This window comes from Curcuma longa, chromosome 17 (genome assembly GCF_044706935.1).
Source record: "Curcuma longa cultivar G26 ecotype Majalengka, Jawa Barat chromosome 17, ITB_CL_G26_1.1, whole genome shotgun sequence".
NCBI lineage: Eukaryota > Viridiplantae > Streptophyta > Magnoliopsida > Zingiberales > Zingiberaceae > Curcuma > Curcuma longa.
The window spans coordinates 5,891,151-5,903,495 of record NC_133877.1 but is presented as its reverse complement, the minus strand read 5'-3'; the positions used below and the strand labels follow the sequence as shown (position 1 = coordinate 5,903,495).

General features: G+C 38.4%; 2 protein-coding genes across 2 annotated transcripts; one reads left to right on the top strand and one right to left on the bottom strand.

The window, feature by feature from the left end:
* Positions 1-1,848: 1,848 nt before the first annotated feature.
* On the top strand, positions 1,849-4,477 carry LOC141848503 (epoxide hydrolase 2-like). Its single transcript, XM_074736538.1, has 4 exons — positions 1,849-2,152; positions 2,232-2,414; positions 3,756-3,997; positions 4,117-4,477. The coding sequence occupies exons 1-4, from the start codon at positions 1,871-1,873 to the stop codon at positions 4,361-4,363; spliced, it is 954 nt and encodes a 317-aa protein (XP_074592639.1). The 5' UTR covers positions 1,849-1,870; the 3' UTR covers positions 4,364-4,477.
* Positions 4,478-4,896: 419 nt separating this feature from the next.
* On the bottom strand, positions 4,897-5,845 carry LOC141848204 (uncharacterized). Its single transcript, XM_074736266.1, has one exon. It carries the CDS (start codon positions 5,802-5,804, stop codon positions 5,016-5,018), a length of 789 nt encoding a protein of 262 aa, XP_074592367.1. The 5' UTR covers positions 5,805-5,845; the 3' UTR covers positions 4,897-5,015.
* Between the last annotated feature and the right edge of the window lie 6,500 nt (positions 5,846-12,345).

Genomic DNA, 12,345 nt, shown 5'->3' with positions numbered 1-12,345 from the left:
AACGAGACCAGGCACGTGCTACCGGGGAAGATCCAGGAGGAGTACACGGTGCTCGGACTTCCGGATCGGTGGTAAATTGTTTAATTTTTTATTTCTTACTTGTCCTTTCAATTATCATTTATTTGTATTGCTTATTGGACTGTAAGACGGGTTGCTCCACCTCCGAACACGGTTCGGAAAGGAGACCAGTAGTGGACGGGCGCCTCCCGTGATTAGGCCTTGGACGTACTAACCCTGGGGGGTTAGGAACCAGGTAAATCCCGCGTGTCCCCTGCCTTTTGTTTCTAATTCCGCTGCTAAGTTTTTATAGTTAATGAACGATCTGAAAGAAAAAGCGATACGCGCTATTCACCCCCCTCTAGCGCGTACACGATCCTACAATTCTAAATGCCGAAAAGCTGGACCATCAGCGACCATGCTGAGAGGGTCATGAAGTTCTGAATGCCGAAAGGCTGGGCCTTCAGCGACCATGCTGAGAGGGCCATGGAGTTCTGAATGCCGAAAGGCTGGGCCATCAGCGACTATGCTGAGAGGGCCATGGAGTTCTGAATGCCGAAAGGCTGGGCCATCAGCGACCATGCTGAGAGGGCCATGGAGTTCTGAATGCCGAAAAATTGTGCCATCAGCGACCATGCTGAGAGGGTCATGGAGTACCCATATCATAAGAAACTCATGCCTGCTCGGAGGCTAAGCTATCAGCAGCTCGGCTGAGCAGGCAAAGAATAGTCATACCATAAGAAACCCATGCCTGCTAGGAGGCTAAGCTATAAGCAGCCCGGCGGAGCAGGCTAAGAATATCCATACCATAAGAAACTCATGCCTGCTAGGAGGCTGAGCCATCAGCAGCTCGGCTGAGCAGGCAAAGAATATCCACACCATAAGAAACCCATGCCTGCTAGGAGGCTAAGCTATCAGCAGCTCGGCTGAGTAAGTCAGGAATATCCACACCATAAGAAACCCATGCCTGCTAGGAGGCTAAGCTATCAGCAGCTCGGCTGAGCAGGCCAGGAATATCCATACCATACGAAACACATGCCTGCCAGGAGGTTGAGCCATCAGCAGCTCGGCTGAGCAGGCCAGAAATATCTATATCATAAGAAACCCATGTCTGCTAGGAAGCTAAGCTATCAGCAGCCCCGCTGAGCAGGCAAAGAATATCCATATCATAAGAAACCTATGCTTGCCAGGAGATTGAGCCTTCAGCAGCTCGGCTGAGCAGACCAAGAATATCTATATCATAAGAAACTCATGCTTGCTAGGAGGCTAAGCTATCAACAGCCCGGCTGAGCAGGTAAAGAATATCCATACCATAAGAAATCCATGCCTGCTAGGAGGCTAAGCTATCAGCCGCTCGGCTGAGTAGGCTAGGAAGATCTATATCCATGTCGTCGCAGTTTCTATTCTCTATAGAAAATTTTTATTTTCTTAGAAAATAAATTTTTATTTTTCAAAAAATGAGATTGGAAAACATAAAACAAACATTAATTTTTAAAAAGTAAAAAAATGAAAATGAAAAATATCAAATCAAACACTCCCTAATTTTCTCTTGTTTGAAATTGAAATAGCATCATAATTAATTATATTTTTTGATTTTTTGATTTGATATTTTAATTTAGGATGGCATTTAGGTTCTATTCATTTAGATTTCTATTTTAGTGTCAAATCAGGTGGCAATTTAAATAATTTAAGAAGATATAATAAATTTTAGGTTATTTTAATAATAAAATTGTAATGTTTGGAAATCTCAGGGTCAGTTTGAATAACTGTTAAATGTCAGGGGGTATTTTAATAATTACCTGCCTATGACAAGTGTGGTAAAGGGGTCGTCAGACAGCAGGAGAACAGAGAGAGAGAGAGAGAGGGGGCGGCGATGGAAGGGATAGGCCACCGGACGCTCCTGGTGAACGGCATCGAGATGCACATCGCCGAGAAGGGCGAAGGTCCCGTCGTCATCCTCCTCCACGGCTTCCCCGAGCTTTGGTACTCCTGGCGCCACCAGATCATCTCCCTCGCAGCACGCGGATATCGCGCCATCGCCCCTGATCTCCGCGGCTACGGAGACACCGACGCCCCTTCTTCGACCTCCGCCTACACCATCCTCCACATCGTTGGCGACATAGTCGCGCTCATCGACGCCCTCGCCCAGGACCAAGTATTTCGCTTTCCGAAAAATCTTTCCGACGTATAGAAACTATACATGATGGTGAAGACTGATCGGCGCTTATGTGCAGGTGTTCGTGGTGGGTCACGACTGGGGTGCGATGGTCGCCTGGTGGTTGTGCGTATTGCGGCCGGAAAAGGTGAAGGCGCTGGTGAACCTCAGCGTAGTCTACAGCCTGCGCAATCCCAAACGGAGGAGAGTCGATGCGATCAGAGATATCTTTGGGGAGGATCACTACATTTGTCGATTCCAGGTAGCTATTTAGTGAATTGAGCTGCTAATCTATGATTGATGATTAATTGAGAGGTTCCCAATAATTGTTGAATACACCACTAGGTGCTTGATGAAATTGTTGACGCGTTGACAATTAATGGTAATAATTTTAGTAGTCAAATAAAATAAAAATTACATGCACATACAATAATCTTCGTGGAAGAGTTGATGAGATGATAGGAAATAAAATAATTTACCTGAATACCGTCTCCTTAGTAATGTTGAACTTTCTTCCCCGGCTTATAGGATATATGTGATTGTTCAGATATGAAATTGATGAAGATGGATGAACCAAAGAAGAACTTTAACTATTTTGGAACTATTTCTCAACAACAAGAACATATTGATGAAGACATCATTAATAGTATAAGGCATAGATGGTTTAAATGGAGACAGCTTCTAGAGTTTTGTGCGATTTTCATATGTCCATTAGGCAACAAGGATTATTACAAGATTGGTACAATCTTTTATATATTAGAAAACAACACTCAAAAACAATTAAGGAAGTAGAGATGAGAATGTCAAGATGAAGATGGATATGCAGTTTATCAAAATGTATATAAAAAAACTAATATCTGCGAACAATTTTGTATAGCTTCAATAGATGATAAATAGGTAGTTTCTTTTTTTTTTTTTTTTTGCTTCTTGGTGCACAAATTTCATATGTGTGAGTTCATGTTCAACTTTGTGCAATGTCAACTAAGCTACCCAAAAATAAATGATGTGATGATTGCTTGATGTGTAATATATCAATTGAGAAAAAAATGCAACCAATCCTGCCATAAGACATCCTACCTCAATTATTTTTAGAGCGCCTACATGTATCTTATTCTTCCATCAAGCTCTAGGCGTTACTATAAGTTAATGCAAGCCTTGTAAACTATTTCAAGCATTAGAAAACCCCATGAGCAACATCGCCCACAGCTATGCAGTAAACAAGCACAAAATATATGATTTAGTTGGTTCTGTGTCTTCTGGTTGTGCATCCAGATCCATAGAGTTCATGATGGCACAATTATGTCATAATCAACTAAAAAAAAGTCAGTGGTGCGTACTCATTCAAAATGTAATATGGTGGGTTGGCTTAGCTTCCAAATTCATCCCAGTTGCTGCTGCATATGGTTGTTTGGGAATCATCTCTTATATAAACTTTAGGAAGCTATTGGTTTTTCAAATACCATCTCATTAATCTGCGGTTGAGATATATGGCAATATAGTCATTCTCAGAAGAATGATAATGCTATTTTTCATATAGTAAAAACATGAACTAGTATTTTCCATGAATACCTTTTGTGACATCATGCCCCTATGAATTGTTTAGGAACATGGAACAATAGAGGCTGAATTTGCACAGATTGGTACTACCACGATTCTGAAAAAGTTCTTGACCTACCGCACTCCAGCAGCCATAATGGTACCTAAGGAGAAAGGATTTGAAGGATCCCTCGAAACTCCAATCAGCTTGCCTTCGTGGCTCACAGAAGAAGATGTAAACTACTTCACTAGTAAATTTGAAAAGTCAGGTTTTACCGGAGGATTGAACTATTATCGGTGCTTGGACTTGTAAGTTTCTTTAGATAGTTTTACCCAAAACAGTGGTGGCTTCTACCCATCAACAAAATTTGCAGATTTTGGTTAATTTTTTTTACTATTTGATTATTTCTACGTTTATTAAAATGCAGGAGTTGGGAACTGACAGCACCTTGGATTGGGGTCCAAGTAAATGTGCCTACCAAATTCATTGTGGGTGATCTTGACCTAACATACCATACGCCAGGCATCCAAGACTACATACACAAAGGTGGATTAAAAAATGCTGTTCCATTGCTCGAAGACATCGTGGTGATGGAAGGGGTTGGGCACTTCATCAACCAGGAGAAGCCCCATGACATCTCTGACCTCATATTCGATTTCATTCGCAAGTTTTAATGATCTCATTATGCATTGCAGCTGTTAAAAGGTTCGCTCCTATTAGATGTTGTATAAGATCCAGATTAGTGGATAATGCTGGGATATCTATACAATGTTGATATTAATAGCTTATGGGCATAACTGTCATGAAGATTATTTTATCCTTAGCAACCCTCAATAAAATATGATTCCGCCAATGCTCCCCATATCTTATTGGCTGAGTCTCTAATCAAAAAATGAAAAAAAAAATGATAATCTCGGTCCCATGGAAGTTTTCCACCGACCATCAGGGTAAATCGGGAAGCACATACGGCGGCCAATCTAGATGTCCAACATCCTTTGATTGTGTTCTCCATTTGGAGAAAAATTCCTACAAATATGCCGTAGCTAGGGATCGAATCGCGGGTCCCTGAGTTACAATCTGGATGTTCTACCGTTGCACCATTGTCCCATGGGACATGTTTTTTTGCTTGTACTAGATGATGATAAATATCATTTCTTTCCAGACTTCGTAGAAGGATTAAAACTAGGAGAAATTTTAGATTGCCTTTGGAAGTTTTACTGCTTTCAAATTACATTAACCAGTTTGTGACATTTACACTTTGAGAAACTGGGAACCGGAAAGCAAACAAGCAAGCAAGCGGAAGTGAAGTGGAGAACGATCCATGGATCAGCAGATGTCGACGGCCGCAACCGGCGAGTTGAACTGGTGCTGTTCCAAGATCTGCACGGGCTTATGGAACGAGACGATGTGGCTTCGCCGTAGGCCGGCGTCGGCGAGGCGGACGTCCTCCATCCGCATGTCTCGCAGCCGCTGCGCGTACCAGGGCCCCCGCAGCAGGCCCCACACCACTCCGACCCCGCCGGGCTTCAGCACCCGCACCAGCTCCGCCAGCCCCACCCCTTCCTCCGCCTTCTTCAGCCCGCTCGCCGACACCACCAGGTCGAAGTACCCGTCGGCGAAAGGCAGCCTCCGGGCGTCCCCCTCGCGGCACGTCACGTGCTCCCGCACCCCCTCGTCCCCCGCCCGCCGCAGCACCGCCACCGCCGTCTCCCGCCGCCGGTCCACCCCCACCACCCGCCCCCCGGAGCCCTCCTTCTTCATCTGCCTCGCCACGGCGCTCAGGAGCGTGCCCCCGCTGGCGCCGCACCCGACGTCGAGAGCGGTGCGGATCGCCGACCAGTCCGGGACGGCGGCCACCATCCGCCTGGCGGTCCGCTCGGCCAGGGAGGAGCGGACGGCGGCGGCGGCGGCGTGGAGGAGGCAGAGCGCGGCGAGTGCGGCGAGGGAGCCAGAGAGGGCGCCGAGGAGGCGGAGGGCGAGGGAGGAGGGGAAATGGAAGAGCAGGAGAAGGGCAACGGCGGACAAGAGCACGGCGTGGAAGGCCAGGAACGCCACCGTCTGCCACTCATCGGCGGCGTGGCTCTGCCTGGAATCTGAGCTCCCAAGCTTCTCCATTCCACAATTGGATCAGTCACAGATCCATTTTGGTGGCTACTGACGATGCTGGGAAGGTGTAACAGCTCGTCGTCCAATCTTAAATGCCAATTTCCTTCAAAAGTTCGGCAGCCGCAGGGGCGCCGGTCAAAATCTAGCGTCAATTCTATCCAAAAACTAAGGAGATATTTTAACAACATTTTAAAGCATAACATATTGGACGGATATGCCAATGGTCTGCAAAACATAAATTAGATCCAATAATACATTGTCTAGACCCAAGGTATTAAGATTTTGATATATGATGTCATTAATTTTGTCAGAAGAGGAGTCTTAGTGCAACGATAAAGTTACTGTCATATGACCTAGAAGTCACAAATTCAAGTTTCGAAAACAGTCTAATGCAAAATAGGATAAGGTTGCGTACGATAGATCCTTTCTTGGGACCCGTATTGATGAAAACTTTGTGTACTTGACTACCCTTTTTGATATAGAAATTTGTTACGAAGATGAAAACTTAAGTTTTTAAACCCAATAGAATAAGTTATAGCTGATGGAGAAAGTGAGGATTTTAAGGCAAGGAAAAGTCCATCTACCTGAAAAGGTTTACACATTAGTATGCAAGGAATGCCATAAGATGAACAACCAACAGTGATGAGGAAGCATTTTATAACATGGCATCAAGGCATCCCATAATGAAATAAGATAACAAGTCTTGCTAGCATAAAAGACTTTCTACAAGTCAATTAAACTCAAGAAATCTGGAATATAATGTGGTGTTTCAAATGTTTGGCATGCATTCTTACTGAACAATGCATCCATCAGAGAGGACAATAGGCTACCTAGTAGAGTCGAGCACAAAGCCAATATTAACAGAATTGTGGCATCTCAATTCATTGCAAAAATCCAGAATCATTAAAATATACTCAATAACCTAGCGCGAATGACAGATTTATCTCCTATAATCCTACAAAAGGAAAATAAACAGCAAGCAAATAGAATGTATTAGTTGTTTATGAAAAAAAAATTGATATGCAGTAACATAGATGGTTATCATGAGACCTTTGTCAATCAAACTAGAACAAGAAATATCATAAAGTACTAGATAAAGTGGCACTCCAACTAATATTGCCAGGTTACAGTTTCAGTATGACACTACAACATGCCAACATATAACTCAACCATTGGGATGAAAAACAACTAACAAATAGTGTAATTGAGAAGCTTCAACGAGCATGATTCTCTAGTACCTGCTCCAGTAACCAATACAGAACTAAAAGAATATAATATGTTATCACAAAAGAAGGAAAAATTCAACCAAGAGAGAGAAGGAAAGAAACAACAATATCAATTAATGAAGAAATATGCACAAACAGATCAAAAAGAACAACCAACCTTGATATTGTTGAATGATAGATCTTATTACACAAAAGGGAACACAATTAAAATTGAGATGAAAGAGCAGTCTCTGCTAAGTTAGAATTCGAAGTTACAAAATCAGCAAGGTGTTCTTTTAGTTCATGAATCAATGGTTGTCTGAACTGATTGGGAAGGCGCACACAACCAATGGCAGCTTGTTTTCTCTTGAAAGATACAATAATGATTGATAATAATTTCAAAAAGTAAATGAAGAATCAAAAAGAAAAGAAATAATGCACCTTATAGGAAGGTAGACATTTAATTTCTATCAAAGCTTCCACGGAACATTCTAAAACTTTTTCAAGATGTTCCAATTCATATGTCATCAGAAGCATCTGCCTACACTAGTATCAATTTATCACTTGGTGCAATATGTAATTTGATGGTCTAAATGATTAAAATACAATGGTTCCTCTGTATTTGAAGTATTAAAATTGTTATCTGCAACTACAATCACGAAATTGCAATCGTTAATTTCTACCATAGAGATTGAAAAATGTATGGATAATAAGGCTATTCGATTGATGGTTTTAACATACTTCTATAAGAGTTGCTGTCAAGGACTACTTTGCTATCTGCAAACTGCTTATGGAAGTCAGTAGTACTGCCTGCCAATAGTATCCAAGAATAAAAAGCCTAGCAATTTTACAAACTTCAGACCTCTATCTATTTGAAAGGTCCCCCTAAAGGCTATAAGTACACTGCTCAAGGTTTAAAATTTTGATCCATGCTGGAGTTTCAGTCCAAAAGAGAATAATTACCTGAAGCTGTTCACCAAGCACATTGTAAACATCCTTTCAGATTCTGTTTTAAATGCCTTGAGCAAAGTATAGAGGATAATGTAACACTGTTCTTAAAGGAATTAGCTACAAATCAACAAGCCAACAATACTCATAGTATAGCTGAAATAGAAACAAACAATTGATTAACTTGATGCCTGAAAGTGAACAACCACATAAGATAATAATCACTAGTAATTTGCACAGCTTATAATTCTTGCATGGAGTTTGTTCAGCGTGGTTAATTGTAGCTTAGCAGGTACCACGGAAACTATTGCACAATCGTTGTGTCATACCATGGGCATGACAACTTGGTGACTGTATAAAATTCTAATGTCTCTTCCACTTGCAAACATTTCCACTACTCAAAATCACCACAAACCATTCCTCTACTTGTGACCACGTATAGTGAGGTAAAAAAAAAAATCAACAGAGAACATTCTGAGAAAACAATTATAATATCTTTCTTATAAAAGATGATAATAGTGGAAAAAGAGAGGGAATTAGAAAAAGTTGCAAATTTTGAAGCTGGGTTATGAAACATTGATACACTCTTTGCTCCTCTTTGACGCATAGGAGGTATCATTATAAATTCATGATCAACCATCCTTTTCTCAATTGCTAATAGTACTCTTGGAGTGCAACCATTGTCTTTCACTTTCAATGTTGATGTTCCCAGAAAATTAATGTTAGACTTTACTCAATTTTAAGCTTTATTATATTTTTGTTCTCCATGAAAGTATCTCCTTTAAACCTGCCAATATTAGTCACAAGCCCATATGAAAAAGGACGAGGGTTGCACATTAAGCTTCCAACCAACGTGGACTTTCAAATAAATGTTTAATAAATGGATCTATCAAACTATTGTACTAATACTAGAATGTTCTCCGGAAGAAACGTGTTGTAGGGTTCGACTATAACATCTCGACAAGGACCACTACATCAGCTACATCTCCATGAAAACTTTGGTGTAGTGTTAAATATGCAAGAGTTCTAACACATGGAATCTAAATACGTTCACTAGTAAAGCAATGGAGATAGTAAATACGAAAATTAGAAAAAAAAAATTAACATTTTGTGTATACAAGAGACAAAGGTAGGAGAGAAGGCAAAGATGATAGAAATTTTAGATTTTAAATTATGGTACACAAAAAAATAAAATAAGAAATGGAGTAGGTATTGTAGAATGAGTATAGAAATTTCAATTTTTATCATAAAATTTAAATTTCAAAAGTTGAGCAAGCTTTAAATGAAATGCACAATGAAAAAATAGTTGGACAGATGATATTCCGATAGAGGTATAAAAATGCCTAAAGATTGGTATTGAATGACTTACAAAATTATTCAATTTTATATTACAAATGAAAAGCAATCTTATTAGTGGAGGGTAAGTACTCTAGTTCCCTTATATAAGTGAAAAGAAGACGTTAAAAATTGGACAAACTATAAGAGTATTAAATTAATGAATTATACAATGAACTTTGGGAAAGAGTAATAGAAAAAATATAGAAGAATACCACAGTGATCGAAATTCAATTTGAATTTATGCTTAGAAGGTCAACAATAGAAGTTATATATCTTCTCAAACAATTAATTGAAAAGTATCAAAAGCAGAACAAAAGCAAGACTTACACATGATATTTGTCGACCTAGAAAAAATTTATAATACAATCTCAAGAGAATTCTAGAAATAAAGGTGTTACCATAACATATATTAAACTAATTAAGGATATATATGTGAGTATATAATGACAGAAGTGAAGACTCCAGACGGATTAATCGAAGTGTTTCTCATAAGGATAGAGTTACATCAAGGAAAAGTTTTAAATCCATATCTGTTTTACATTAATCATAAATGAACTCAATAGACACATCGAAGATACAGTACCGTGGTGCATATTGTGTTTTAGTAGATGAGACATGTGAAGGAATAAATGTTAAACTTGAATCTTGATGAGAAACGCTAGAAGTGAAAGATTTTAAGCTTTAAAAAGTAAAGATAGAATATATAAAATTTAAGTTTAACAATATTAGGCGTAATAAGACAAATGTGAAGATAGGAGATAACAAGTTGTTTGTAACTGAAAGTTTTAAGTATTTAGAATCATTTTTGTAAAAGGATGGAGGGATTGAAAGAGATATCTCACATAAAATACAAGTAGGATGTGAAATGGAGAATAGTAGCAAGTGTTCTTTGTGATTATAAAGTACCTTTAAGACTTAAATGAAAGTTTTACAAAAACCTACTATGTTATATGAAGTTAAATGTTGGACTATGACTTGAGCACATGAGCAAAAGATGAGAGTTATAGAGATGAAATGTTAAGATTAATATGTGAATGAAAATACTAGAGAGAAAATCAAGATTATATCTATTGAGGGAAAACTAATATGGTATAGACATATACTTAGACTACTAATAAATGCTCAAGTTAAGCAATATGAAACTATAACAAATATGCACATCAAACGAGGAAGAGGAGCAAGAATGACTTAGTTAGCAATAATAAATAAAATAAAATTTATTTAAATATAAATGATAATATAGTAGGGGATAGAGTCCAATGGTATGGAAGGATCCATATAGCCGACCCCACCTAGTGGAATAAAATTTGATTGTTGTTGTATGAAAATATCTCCTTTCTCTTTTTTAGAGTATATACGAGGATTAGTAGCTTAACTAGAAAGTGCAAAAAAAAAAAAGAACCTCCACAATTAGAATGCACATTAGCAACTTAACTAGAAAGATTTACTATGAACTACTAGGATTAGTAGCCCTATGCCCAATTATCCAAGTAAGAACCTCCATTGCAGATAGTCGATTGCAAATATGTCGTGAATACTATAGTAGTTATCTGATAATGTATATCCAACAAAAATGTTAAAAAATTTAACATGGACAAATAGGATACATGACATGAGAAAGAAATTACCATGAAAATCTTGTTAGGTCATATTTATTTTGTCCAAACATCATTGATGTGATGATTATCTCTAATAATGATAGGATAGAATTAGAAAACTAAACAATGTCAAAAAATCAAGATATCAAAAAAGAAAAGTAAAGTAAACATAAGGAGAAGTTTTGAGATTGAACATATCCAGAAAACCACCTATAAATATTTGAACTGCAAGAACCACAGTATCTTTTATAAAGTATGGGAGTTCTAGATCAATAGCACGTATAGTGACAAAAGGAAGTTGATTATTGACACCTGTCAATTTGGAAGAGGAATATCAAGAAAAATTCAATAAATTCAAGTGGAAAGATACTCGCAAGATACGGTCATAAGAGAAGAAAGTTAGTCTTAGAATGACAAACAGTGAAGTAAGTTTAGAAACAGAAAACAGAAACTCATGCAAAAAAGATTAAATATACTTAGATGTGACCTAAGTATATGTTCTTGTGTGTTAAGTTATCAATCCCTGCTCTACTTTGCTGCTCATGGAGGAAGGTGACTCATGATTCTCATGGCATGTATCTCATGCCTTTTCACATGCCAATTGGTAGACCAAATGAAAAATTTTGCTCGTGCAGATCAACATGGAAGTAAATTTGATTCCTTGGTTCTAGCCAAGTACCAAATCTTTGACACAAAATGATACTTTAAATATTGTTATATAGTATCTTAGAACATTCTTAGAAACAATGTTTTGTATCAAAATTGTCATCATGTGTAAATTTTGAGATATATTGATGTTGATGAGGAAGTTTATCTGACAATAGAAGATCTGCATCAGGTTATTACATTGTTTTGATGGGCAATTTAATCTCTTGGTATAGAAAGAAGTAGATTCTAATAGCCACATTACAAAGGTACGAGCCAAGCGACATGTAAGTTCATAATTTTTTATTCAATTAGGACATGTTCCTATCGAGTTGATGAACCTGTATTATAATGAACAAACTGTGCATGTAGCCTTTAATTTATTGTTCCACCAATGAACAAAATATATAGAGAGCAAATGCATTTCATTTGTGTGGTTGATTTGGTAGGAGATTTGGCAACCAAATCCTTCAGGACTTTTGGAATTGGATATATTTTTGAACCAACTTGCTTGATGTAAATGTCTCTTTGTAAATGAGGGATCTATATGTTAATACCACCTATCCATGGGTTTTAATTGTAGAATTTACTTAAAAGGTTGCCTAGTGGGAGCAATTAAGCATTGTAATTTTTCAAGCCAGGTAATTGTTGCATTTTGTTAGTTGGTTTTCATCATCGAGTGATAAGAATCTCATTAATAATCTCTTTCTTCCACTGTTCCACTTGCCACCTAACACAATCATGTGTTGTTTCATAAGCAACTATTGGTCTTTCTTCCTGATTTTCTGTGTATTTGTCTCATATCAGAAGTTTATT